Raw genomic sequence first — 13,374 nt, 5'->3', positions numbered from 1 at the left:
GAAAAAACATCAGGTTCTGTTATGGGAAAACACCTAAATTGCTTAGGAGGTCCCCAAAATTGCTGCTTCTTTTAATTTTAATTTATTTATAGTGATACCTTTACTCTGGCAATTATTCCATTAAATACTCTGTAACCCACAGATCACTTAATATATTAATTATACTTATGCATTGTATTATTTACTGGGCAGTATAAAGTTTAATTTGTATATTGACTATATTTATATTTACGCACATTTACACATTAAAATGTTACTGGCTGCTGGGAGAAATCTAATATAAATTAACGTAAAAACTGTTGAAATAGGATTGTTTTCCTAATAACACTAAATTACAATTTGCTTAATTACAATGACAGTAGGTTATATTTACTGTACTGTAACCAATGCCACAGTATCCTTTTTGAGGGTTATAGATCCGATGGGTATATATTTATATCCACTCAGCTTCCTAGCACAAAAAGCACACAGCTACATCTAAATACAGAGGGAATAATTCAACTCTCGGCCTCCGAAAACTAAATACTACTGCTGACCTTTTACATTCCATACAAGTCATCGCTATATTCTTGTCTCTCACGTCAACATTCAGTAAGACTTCTTGTCTATTCTGATTTACAGGATATGCCTGGTTTGTAGATGCAGAGTGGATTGTAAATGGCATAGAGAACAACCAAACTGTGTTGTTCATAATGTGATATTTTCTAACAGTTGTGATGCTCTTCCACAGTACAACTTTTTCTTCTCCTTATTATTATTATTAGTAGTAGTAGTATTTTTAAGTGCAGGGCCATTCTCTGGCCTGCAGATGTCTCTGTTGTATCTGTAGTATATAGAAATATTTACTGGTTAAGGGACTAATGTAGAGGTGGTAGAAAATTTGTACCCAACATGATGTAGGTGCAATTTGCTTCACAAAACAAAATCTGCAATTACATATGCTAAGACACAATGGGAGGCAGTTACGTGACTGGCGGTCAGGAGACCGTCGGTCGCAATACTGACTTCTGAGTCCTGCCCCTTTACAGTCCCGACAGTCGGACTGTCCACGACACCCATAGAGTGGGAATATAACCTGTGGCTAGCACAGCTCACCACCGAGCCCACAAGGGGCTTCGTTACGCTCACCACCACCCCTCCGCACCGGCCCGGCGTCAGTATGGTGACCGGCGGTCATGCATACACAACCTGCCACAACTACCACAAGATATGTGTGGGAGGAAACCACTGATTATGCCCACTGGTTTATACTAGGCATGTGCCACATACACTTCCACCCATGTTTTTAGCCATTTGCCTTGTTTGCAGAATGCGTATTATCTAACAGGCATCACTGAAACCTTTTTGAATACATCAGAAACTACTCTCCATTGCATGTGTTAGAAAATATAAAGCAATAAACACGTACTTAAAATTAAACAACGAAGATAGCACCAACCAGTGTCAGTGGAGCATTAGCAAACACTCTCTGTCTACCCCCATGTGTCACCCCTGTCTGTCTGCCCTCCCCTTTAGAATGTAAGCTCTCACAAGTAAGGCTCTCTTCCCTCATGTGCTTATCCTTCCCTTACTTTAATAATTTTCGACTGCACCAAATCCCGCGGTTTTCTGCCACCGATACTTATGTCAGTACCGTCTGCTGCTGTAGCTATGTTTATTTACCCTGTACTTGTCCTATATTGTCTTCAACTGGAAGTCACTGTTTTCTTGTTTTGACTATTCGTTTATGTACTCTGTAAATGGGCGCTGCAGATCCCTCAAGGCGCCATATTAATAAAGAATAATAATAATGACAAGTGGTTTGCTAGTAGTGCTGGCGTCCATCATCATGATCCACTAGTTGCTCCTGACCATCCACAAACAATGCTGCTATCTCATGTGTATATGAATGTGTCTCATTTTGTATGTGTTCCAACAAGCCCTCTCTGTAGCTGGCCTATATTAGCACGCCCTTTCTTTCCACTTCTCCAAATGCAGGCTGACATAAGTGCCAGAATCACGTATGTCAGCATGTACCCAGTGTTTTCCACATATGCATGATTGTACACAAGATATATGCTTGCTACTAGTGTAGTACTCTCTCTGCATCAGGATCTAGATTTCTTCATATATGGGAGTATCCAACATTTGAGTGACAAATAACATAGGAAACATTTTTGATAAAATAATAAGATTTTACTTACCGATAAATCTATTTCTCGTAGTCCGTAGTGGATGCTGGGACTCCGTAAGGACCATGGGGAATAGCGGCTCCGCAGGAGACAGGGCACAAAATAAAAACTTAAGGATCAGGTGGTGTGCACTGGCTCCTCCCCCTATGACCCTCCTCCAAGCCTCAGTTAGGATACTGTGCCCGGACGAGCGTACATAATAAGGAAGGATCTTGAATCCCGGGTAAGACTCATACCAGCCACACCAATCACACCGTACAACTCGTGATCTGAACCCAGTTAACAGTATGATAAATGCAAAGGAGCCTCTGAAAAGATGGCTCAAACAATAATAACCCGAATTTTTGTAACAATAACTATATACAAGTATTGCAGACAATCCGCACTAGGGATGGGCGCCCAGCATCCACTACGGACTACGAGAAATAGATTTATCGGTAAGTAAAATCTTATTTTCTCTGACGTCCTAGTGGATGCTGGGACTCCGTAAGGACCATGGGGATTATACCAAAGCTCCCAAACGGGCGGGAGAGTGCGGATGACTCTGCAGCACCGAATGAGAGAACTCCAGGTCCTCCTCAGCCAGGGTATCAAATTTGTAGAATTTAGCAAACGTGTTTGCCCCTGACCAAGTAGCTGCTCGGCAAAGTTGTAAAGCCGAGACCCCTCGGGCAGCCGCCCAAGATGAGCCCACTTTCCTTGTGGAATGGGCTTTTACTGATTTTGGCTGTGGCAATCCTGCCACGGAATGTGCAAGCTGAATTGTACTACAAATCCAACGAGCAATCGTCTGCTTTGAAGCAGGAGCACCCAGCTTGTTGGGTGCATACAGGATAAACAGCGAGTCAGTTTTCCTGACTCCAGCCGTCCTGGAAACATATATTTTCAGGGCCCTGACAACGTCTAGCAACTTGGAGTCCTCCAAGTCCCTAGTAGCCGCAGGCACCACAATAGGTTGGTTCATGTGAAATGCAGAAACCACCTTAGGTAGAAATTGAGGACGAGTCCTCAATTCCGCCCTGTCAGAATGAAAAATTAAGTAAGGGCTTTTATATGATAAAGCCGCCAATTCTGACACCCGCCTGGCTGAAGCCAAGGCTAACAGCATCGACACCTTCCACGTGAGATATTTTAAGTCCACAGTGGAAAGTGGTTCAAACCAATGTGATTTTAGAAAACTCAATACAACATTGAGATCCCAAGGTGCCACTGGAGGCACAAAAGGAGGCTGTATGTGCAGCACCCCTTTCACAAATGTCTGAACTTCAGGTACTGAAGCCAGTTCTTTCTGGAAGAAAATCGACAAGGCCGAAATTTGAACCTTAATGGACCCTAATTTTAGGCCCATAGACAGTCCTGTTTGCAGGAAATGCAGGAAACGACCCAGTTGAAATTCCTCTGTAGGGGCCTTCTTGGCCTCACACCACGCAACATATTTACGCCAAATGCGGTGATAATGTTTTGCGGTTACTTCCTTCCTGGCTTTGACCAGAGTAGGGATGACTTCTTCTGGAATGCCCTTTTCCTTTAGGATCCGGCGTTCAACCGCCATGCCGTCAAACGCAGCCGCGGTAAGTCTGGGAACAGACAAGGCCCCTGCAGTAGCAGGTCCTTTCTTAGAGGTAGAGGCCACGGTTCGTCCGTGAGCATCTCTTGAAGTTCCGGGTACCAAGTCCTTCTTGGCCAATCCGGAACCACGAGTATAGTTCTTACTCCTCTCCTTCTTATGATTCTCAATACTTTTGGTATGAGAGGCAGAGGAGGGAACACATACACTGACTGGTACACCCACGGCGTTACCAGAGCGTCCACTGCTATTGCCTGAGGGTCCCTTGACCTGGCGCAATATCTGTCCAGTTTTTTGTTTAGACGTGACGCCATCATGTCCACCTTTGGTTTTTCCCAACGGTTTACAATCAGGTGGAAGACTTCCGGGTGAAGTCCCCACTCTCCCGGGTGAAGGTCGTGTCTGCTGAGGAAGTCTGCTTCCCAGTTGTCCACTCCCGGAATGAACACTGCTGACAGTGCTATCACATGATTTTCCGCCCAGCGAAGAATCCTTGCAGCTTCTGTCATTGCCCTCCTGCTTCTCGTGCCGCCCTGTCTGTTTACGTGGGCGACTGACGTGATGTTGTCCGATTGGATCAACACCGCCTGACCCTGAAGCAGAGGTTTTGCTTGACTTAAGGCATTGTAAATGGCCCTTAGTTCCAGAATGTTTATATGAAGAGATGTTTCCATGCTTGACCACAAGCCCTGGAAATTTCTTCCCTGTGTGACTGCTCCCCAGCCTCTCAGGCTGGCATCCGTGGTTACCAGGATCCAATCCTGAATGCCAAATCTGCGGCCCTCTAGAAGATGAGCACTCTGCAGCCACCACAGGAGAGACACCCTTGTCCTTGGCGACAGGGTTATCCGCTGATGCATCTGAAGATGCGATCCGGACCATATGTCCAGTAGATCCCACTGAAACGTTCTTGCATGGAATCTTCCGAATGGAATCGCTTCGTAAGAAGCCACCATTTTTCCCAGGACCCTCGTGCACTGATGTACTGAGACCTGTCCTGGTTTTTTAGGAGGTTCCTGACTAGCTCGGATAACTCCCTGGCCTTCTCCTCCGGGAGAAACACCTTCTTCTGGACTGTGTCCAGAATCATTCCTAGGAACAGTAGACGTGTCGTTGGAATCAGCTGCGATTTTGGAATATTTAGAATCCACCCGTGCTGACGTAACACTACCTGAGATAGTGCCACTCCGACTTCTAACTGTTCCCTGGTTCTTGCCCTTATCAGGAGATCGTCCAAGTAAGGGATAATTAAGATGCCTTTTCTTCGTAGAAGAATCATCATTTCGGCCATTACCTTGGTAAAGACCCGAGGTGCCGTGGACAATCCAAACGGCAGCGTCTGAAACTGATAATGACAGTTTTGTACTACAAACCTGAGGTACCCTTGGTGAGAAGGGTATATTGGGACGTGGAGATAAGCATCTTTGATGTCCAGAGACACCATATAGTCCCCTTCTTCCAGGTTCGCTATCACTGCTCTGAGTGACTCCATCTTGAATTTGAACCTTTTTATGTAAGTGTTCAAAGATTTCAGATTTAAGATTGGTCTCACCGAGCCGTCCGGCTTCGGTACCACAAACAGCGTGGAATAATACCCCTTTCCCTGTTGTAAGAGGGGTACCTTGATTATCACCTGCTGGGAATACAGCTTGTGAATGGCTTCCAAAACTGCCTCCCTGTCGGAGGGAGACTTTGGTAAAGCAGACTTCAGGAACCGATGAGGGGGAAACGCCTCGAATTCCAGTTTGTACCCCTGTGATACTACCTGTAGAATCCAGGGATCCACTTGCGAGTGAGCCCACTGCGCGTTGAAATTCTTGAGACGGGCCCCCACCATATCTGAGTCTGCTTGTAAAGCCCCAGCGTCATGCTGAAGACTTGGCAGAAGCAGAGGAGGGCTTCTGCTCCTGGGAAGCGGCTGCATGGTGCAGTCTTTTTCCCCTTCCTCTGCCCCGGGGCAGAAAAGAGTGGCCTTTTGCTCGCTTGTATTTATGGGAACGAAAGGACTGAGTTTGAAAAGACGGTGTCTTTTTCTGTTGATGTGAAGTGACCTGGGGTAAAAAGGTGGATTTTCCAGCCGTTGCCGTGGCCACCAGGTCCGATAGACCAGCCCCAAATAACTCCTCCCCTTTATACGGCAATACTTCCATGTGCCGTTTGGAATCTGCATCCCCTGACCACTGTCGCGTCCATAACGCTCTTCTGGCAGAGATGGACATAGCACTGACTCTTGATGCCAGGGTGCAAATATCCCTCTGTGCATCACGCATATATAGCAATGCATCCTTTAAATGCTCTATAGTTAACAAAATACTGTCCCTATCCAGGGTATCAATATTCTCAGTCAGGGAATCCGACCATGCGACTCCAGCACTACACATCCAGGCTGAGGCGATTGCTGGTCGCAGTATAACACCAGTATGTGTGTATATACTCTTTAGGATATTTTCCAGTCTTCTATCAGCCGGTTCTTTGAGGGTGGCCGTATCAGGGGACGGTAACGCTACTTGTTTAGATAAACGTGTGAGCGCCTTATCTACCCTAGGGGGTGTTTCCCAGCGCGTCCTAACCTCTGGCGGGAAAGGATATAGTGCTAATAATTTATTAGAAATTAGCTGTTTTTTATCGGGGAAAACCCACGCTTTATCACACACCTCATTTATTTCATCTGACTCAGGAAAAACTATTGGTAGTTTTTTCACCCCCCACATAATACCCTTCTTTGTGGTACTTGTAGTGTCAGAAAGGTTCAATGCCTCTTTCATTGCTGTGATCATGTAACGTGTGGCCCTGCTGGACATCACGTTTGTCTCGTCACCGTCGACACTAGACTCAGTATCTGTGTCTGGGTCTGTGTCGACCCACTGAGGTAACGGGCGTTTTAGGGCCCCTGACGGTGTCTGAGACGCCTGGACAGGCACTAATTGATTTGCCGGCTGTCTCATGTCGTCAACAGTTTTTTGCAAATTGCTGACATTAACACTTAATTGTTTAAATACAATCATCCAGTCAGGTGTCGACTCCCTAGGGGGTGACATCACTAACACAGGCAACTGCTCCGCTTCCACCTCATTTTCCTCCTCATACATGTCGACACACGCGTACCGACACACAGCACACACACCGGGAATGCTCTGATAGAGGACAGGACCCCACTTAGCCCTTTGGAGAGACAGAGGGAGAGTCTGCCAGCACACACCCAGCGCTATATATATATATACAGGGATAACCTTATATAAGTGTTACTCCCTTATAGCTGCTGTTAATATATTTATTTGCTGCCAAACGTGCCCCCCCTTCTCTTTTTTACCCTGATTCTGAAGCAGGACTGCAGGGGAGAGTCAGGGAGCCGTCCTTCCAGCGGAGCTGTGAGGGAAAATGGCGCTTGTGTGCTGAGGAGATAGGCTCCGCCCCTTCACGACGTCCTTATCTCCCGCTTTTTCTGTGTAAAATGGCAGGGGTAAAATACATCCATATAGCCCAGGAGCTATATGTGATGTATTCTTTTTAGCCACCTAAGGTATATACTGTAATATTGCGTCTCAGGGCGCTCCCCCCCCAGCGCCCTGCACCCTCAGTGACCGGAGTGTGAAGTGTGCTGAGAGCAATGGCGCACAGCTGCGGTGCTGTGCGCTACCTTAGTCTGAAGACAGGATCGTCTTCTGTCGCCGATTTCACCGGACCTCTTCGTCTCTTCTGGCTCTGTAAGGGGGACGGCGGCGCGGCTCCGGTGACCCATCCAGGCTGAACCTGTGATCGTCCCTCTGGAGCTAATGTCCAGTAGCCTAAGAAACCCGATCCACTCTGCACTCAGGTGAGTCCGTTTCTTCTCCCCTTAGTCCCACGATGCAGTGAGCCTGTTGCCAGCAGGACTCACTGAAAATAAAAAATCCTAAACTAAACTTTTATTCTAAGCAGCTCAGGAGAGCCACCTAGATTGCACCCTTCTCGGCCGGGCACAAAAATCTAACTGAGGCTTGGAGGAGGGTCATAGGGGGAGGAGCCAGTGCACACCACCTGATCCTTAAGTTTTTATTTTGTGCCCTGTCTCCTGCGGAGCCGCTATTCCCCATGGTCCTTACGGAGTCCCAGCATCCACTAGGACGTCAGAGAAATTTACTTTTACAATCAAGAGACAGTTTCCCTAATTACATATTTTTCAGTTTTCCAGACACTGGGTCTTTCAGAACCTAAAAAAGGCAGTGACAGATGTATAGCAAGTTTCACCTCACCACTCTATCACAGCTGAAGCTCCTCCCACATAGTTAGGGGAATGTTATTGGACCTGATGCAGATGATAAAAACCTGAGGCTGCAGCATCAGATGTTCTGCCAAGTATACCTGCTCAGAGAAACTCTTCCCTTCTAACATGGCAATCTGATGCAGAGGAGTGGCAGAGATTATGTAGGACATATTTCGTGTAAACACTTCAGTATTTCCACTGCACTTAGGGAGAGACACTGATCCCTTTTTAATATACGTGATCGTTCATACCTCCTAAATACTGATGCCTCTTGCTGCCTTCCTATCTTTTATCATCATCTTGTGCTTAAAAATATATATGAAATAATACATGATGTAGTGGGGGAGGGATTTCATGCGAAGCACACCAGACTTCCTGCTTTAACTCCTACAGAAAAAGGCTGCAGAGAGCACTGTGTAGGGAATATGAATAATACAATGTTTGCTCAAACTCTGTTCTTTGGGTTAGTGGCTCTACAAGCCTGTATAGATGTTTGTGTGACACCACCAGAAGCTTTCGCAACACATCCATGTATCACGCCAGGGAGCGGGTCTAGTAAGAGGCTGACTGGAATGTGAGCTTGGCCACACGCTGTTTGTGGTCAGTGAATTCCAAACATGGTCTGCAATGACCACGTTCTGTATACCGGCCATGCAAATATTTAGCCTGGGCATTCAGTAACCATAACAATGTTTAAATGACAAATGATGCCAGTTACCGCACAGTGACTATGTAGAGGGTGTTGTGAGGACATGTGTGATCATTTTACTTCGCATGAGTGCTGCAGCCTCTTTCAGGACAAATTATACTTGGTTTGGGTAATATTTTAGCAAAAATGTATATATACAGGTTGAGTATCCCTTATCCAAAATGCTTGGGACCAGAGGTATTTTGGATATGGGATTTTTCCATATTTTGGAATAATTGCATACCATAATGAGATATCATGGTGATGGGACCCAAGTCTAAGCACAGAATGCATTTATGTTACATATACACCTTATACACATAGCCTAAAGGTAATTTTAGCCAATATTTTTTATAACTTTTTGCATTAAACAAAGTGTGTCTACATTCACATTTGGATATGGGACACTCAACCTGTGTATATATATGTGTATATATATATATATATATATATATATATATATATATATATATAGTATTCCAACATCGGTACAAACGGCACTCTCAGGGTTCTATATATGCTCCGAAACGTCACAAATAAATGGACCAGCGTTTTTGCATATATAGAACCCTGAGAGTGCCGTTTGTATCGATGTTGGAATATTATGTGCTATAGGATTCAGGCACCAGGGGACGTTGCTGCTTTAATTGAGTGCCGACTGATTTGGAGGACTATATATATATATATATACATATATATATACACACACACACACACACACACACACACACACATAATGGTTTGTGTTACTTCTGTTTCTTTCTTAGTTTATAACTTCTACAGCAGGTGTAACATGTCAGCTCTTTATAGATTGAAATAAATAAATAATATTAACTGCTGTGCAGGAGTGATCTAATAGGCGAGACCCATCATTATTTGTTAAATTTTCCCGGCACCGTGACAGAAACATTGGCGCTTTATGACAGCTCAAAATTCAGCCTGTACAGTTCTGTTCCATGAATAGGTTAAAGCGGATCTGCTCACACATCGCTTTGTGGGTCTGTGATTTCACTGATACTTTGCTCCTTGTTCCTAAGTGATTCACTTATTCCTGGTGAATTCTTATGACTATTTGTGCAGCTCAAATAATGGCTGCATCCACAGCCACTAAACCTGAAAACTGACGTTAATAAATATTTGTAAGTCCGTAGGAGTCATTGTTTTGCTGTACTCTATAGAAAGACCTAGCTGTTGACTAAATGTATAGATAGATGGTGACCTATACTAAGTGCGCTACAGCCTAGGAAAAGGTCCTGCACACAACAAAAACAATATCACTGGAGAAACAATATTAAATAAGTGAGACCTGGTACATGTGTGCAGTAGATAAAACAGAATTAAAGCACTGTTCAAGACAAGTACAAACCATTGTTATTTACCTGCAATTCTGTGAGCAACAAGGCCTTCCAGATTATAGTGCTCATCCTCCGGGGCCTCTCTGGTGGTAAGCTGAGCTGTGACTACAGGGGACGTTACAGCAGGTTGCTGTGGACTACTTTGTATAAAAGCAGACAATGGTGGGATAGAAGATGGAGAAGCGCTACTGCTTGTCCCATAGCTGTAACTCCTCACCAAGGCCGAAGGAGCCTGCTGGTTTGGATAACCATATTGAGAATAGGTTCCAGATGAATACGGCTCTCTGTACTCATTCAAAGGTCTGTTTGTCTCGGTCAGCCGCACTGGTTCGTATCCTGAAGACATATACACTCTGGGACCTTGCTCAATAGGTGTATGATGCTGGCTAACAGGAGCTGCCGGCAGGATGCAAGGTGACGTCATGACATATGCACTGCTTTGTCTTTCAGGTACCACCTGTGGAGATGGCTGGCTGAACATTCCTAAGGCTGGCTGGGCAGAAAATGAACCTGCTAGTGGCATAGTTCTTTCATCTTTTGGAGCAACTGGTACACTCTGCGACTTGTGCATCTGTGAGAATGAAGGATCAAGGTCCAACATTAGCATGTTAAGTGCTTCAATAGACTGTTCGATCTCCTTCTGTGAGGCCATCATGGGGAACTCAGGAATACTGTGGCTTTGAGAAACAGTTTGAAAAGTGCTTGGTTGTGAAGTTGGGGTTGGGGTCATACTTTGATTCTCTGGTGTCCCATTCTGCTGACGGGAAGGTGGTCGACTTCCACCCTGTTGCCATGAATTAAGACCCCTCTGTACAGCCTCCCTGCTGCTCACACTTCTGGCTGGTGCTTGAGGCAACGGTGAACTGGATTCATACTTTCCCGGTTCCGCAGTTGTGAAGGACTGAGAGCGGTACATCCCATTTGGGTCATAATAGTATAAGTGCTTATGTGTTAATGTTTCTGGTTGAGGTTGTCCCCAATTTGATATTGCTGGTTGGTTCACTTGATAAGTGGACAGATTATCCTGGGCTGATACTGAAGGCCTCAGTTGATTACTAATCTCTTGAGAGTGAGGCATACTTGTGTTTTTTAAGGTGTTTTGGTTGTTATATGGGAACACACCATTAATCATAGTCTCCTTACCAAGAAAGCCATGTTTATGCAGCTTATCTATGCCATTCATGGAAGATGGCCCATTGGTTAAGGACATGTTGATATGAGGAGACTCATGGTAACCAGTCTCACTTACATTAGGGGTACCGTCAAAAGACGACAGTGTGCCCAAACTCCCTACACTGTGACCATCATGGTTTGGCAGGTCATCATCCAGAATGTCAGTCTCTCGTTCAGCTGGAGGGGACATGCTGTTCCCATTGACATGAACCTGTGCCGGGACCACATGCAGCATTGCTCCTGCTGCAGATGTGCCTGAATTTAAATTGTGCATCTGTGCGTCAGTGTCTAAACCAAAGCCACTGAGAAGCCGTTCAAGCTCCTGTTTCTCCTCGGGTGTCAGCCCTTGGTTAGAGGCTGCATTGACCACGTGCTCATCTGTTTTGTCGGTTTTTGTCGAGGCGGTTGAATTGCCCGAGTCGCTGCTTACCGACAAGGTATGTTCAATATGATTGGGGGTGGCAGACAGGGGGATGCCACTGGCATTTACTGTGCTAGTACTTCCATTTGTTGAGTCTTTCTTCTTCACTTTGGCATACAAACTTCCATCCAAAGGACCCTGCGTATGTCCAACTTCTATAAGAATAAGAGAAGAAACATTATTACCATTTTTTTGATAGATGATATCAATGTGACACATTAATATTGACATTTCTGTTGCTCTGATAATTCAAAAGCTCTTAGAATACCCAACGGTCCACAGCAGAGCCAAAATATCTCTTCAATAAAACCACTATAACACCACTTTAGCTCTGATAACAATTCCTACTGCAGAACAAAGGCAATAAAAAGCATCAAAACAAATATCAGGTCATACATCTAATAGAATTGTTAATTTAAACGCCATCACTTCAATCCCACAGGAACCTGTTTTCAATCTAAGCACTTTAGCCTATCAAGATTAGCTTGAGACATCAACAACAGCTTGTTTTAATGCATTGGGTAATGGCATTTGGAACACAGTATACAAACATATGGAAACCAATTATCAGCCGTCTTCACAAACAGAACTATGAGTCACAGAGATGGGCTATGATCTGCTGAGATCTCCCACTGGTTCCAGTTTTTGTCTCTGGTACGAACACCTCACTGGGAATGTAAACCTCTGTTACATATTTACACAAAGTTAATATGCAGGTTCCAAACACTGATCTGTGAAAAAATAAGAATTTACTCACCGATAATTCTATTTCTCGTAGTCCGTAGTGGATGCTGGGAACTCCGTAAGGACCATGGGGAATAGCGGGCTCCGAAGGAGGCTGGGCACTCTAGAAAGATTTAGGACTACCTGGTGTGCACTGGCTCCTCCCACTATGACCCTCCTCCAAGCCTCAGTTAGGACACCGTGCCCGGACGAGCAGACATAATAAGGAAGGATTTAGAATCCCGGGTAAGACTCTTACCAGCCACACCAATCACACCGTACAACTCGTGATACTATATCCAGTTTGACAGTATGAAAACAACTGAGCCTCTCAACAGATGGCTCAACAATAACCCTTTAGTTAACAATAACTATTTACAAGTATTGCAGACAATCCGCACTTGGGATGGGCGCCCAGCATCCACTACGGACTACGAGAAATAGAATTATCGGTGAGTAAATTCTTATTTTCTCTAACGTCCTAGTGGATGCTGGGAACTCCGTAAGGACCATGGGGATTATACCAAAGCTCCCAAACGGGCGGGAGAGTGCGGATGACTGTAGCACCGAATGAGAGAACTCCAGGTCCTCCTCAGCCAGGGTATCAAATTTATAGAATTTTGCAAACGTATTTGCCCCTGACCAAGTAGCTGCTCGGCAAAGTTGTAAAGCCGAGACCCCTCGGGCAGCCGCCCAAGATGAGCCCACCTTCCTTGTGGAATGGGCCTTTACAGATTTTGGCTGTGGTATGCCTGCCACAGAATGTGCAAACTGAATTGTACTACAAATCCAGCGAGCAATAGACTGCTTAGAAGCAGGAGCACCCAGCTTGTTGGGTGCATACAGGATAAACAGCGAGTCAGATTTTCTGACTTCAGCCGTCCTGGAAACATATATTTTCAGGGCCCTGACAACGTCTAGCAACTTGGAGTCCTCCAATTCACTAGTAGCCGCCGGCACCACAATAGGCTGGTTCAGGTGAAACGCTGACACCACCTTAGGGAGAAATTGGGGACGAGTCCTCAACTCTGCC

At 45.2% G+C, this 13,374-nt stretch overlaps 1 protein-coding gene across 11 annotated transcripts in view; it reads right to left on the bottom strand.

Annotated features, from left to right (window-relative positions):
- Nucleotides 1-13,374, bottom strand: part of TNS1 (tensin 1) — a 937,838-nt gene that overhangs the window by 77,766 nt on the left and 846,698 nt on the right. For all 11 annotated transcript variants that reach the window (XM_063933939.1, XM_063933936.1, XM_063933946.1 and 8 more), the window contains one exon: nt 10,049-11,773. In XM_063933939.1, the coding sequence (XP_063790009.1) occupies nt 10,049-11,773 (1,725 nt within the window). The remainder of the gene's footprint in view (nt 1-10,048; nt 11,774-13,374) is intronic.

Source organism: Pseudophryne corroboree, chromosome 7 (genome assembly GCF_028390025.1).
Source record: "Pseudophryne corroboree isolate aPseCor3 chromosome 7, aPseCor3.hap2, whole genome shotgun sequence".
In the NCBI taxonomy this organism is placed as follows: Eukaryota; Metazoa; Chordata; class Amphibia; order Anura; family Myobatrachidae; genus Pseudophryne; species Pseudophryne corroboree.
The sequence above is the reverse complement of the archived record's forward strand: the minus strand, read 5'-3'. Positions and strand labels throughout refer to the sequence as shown.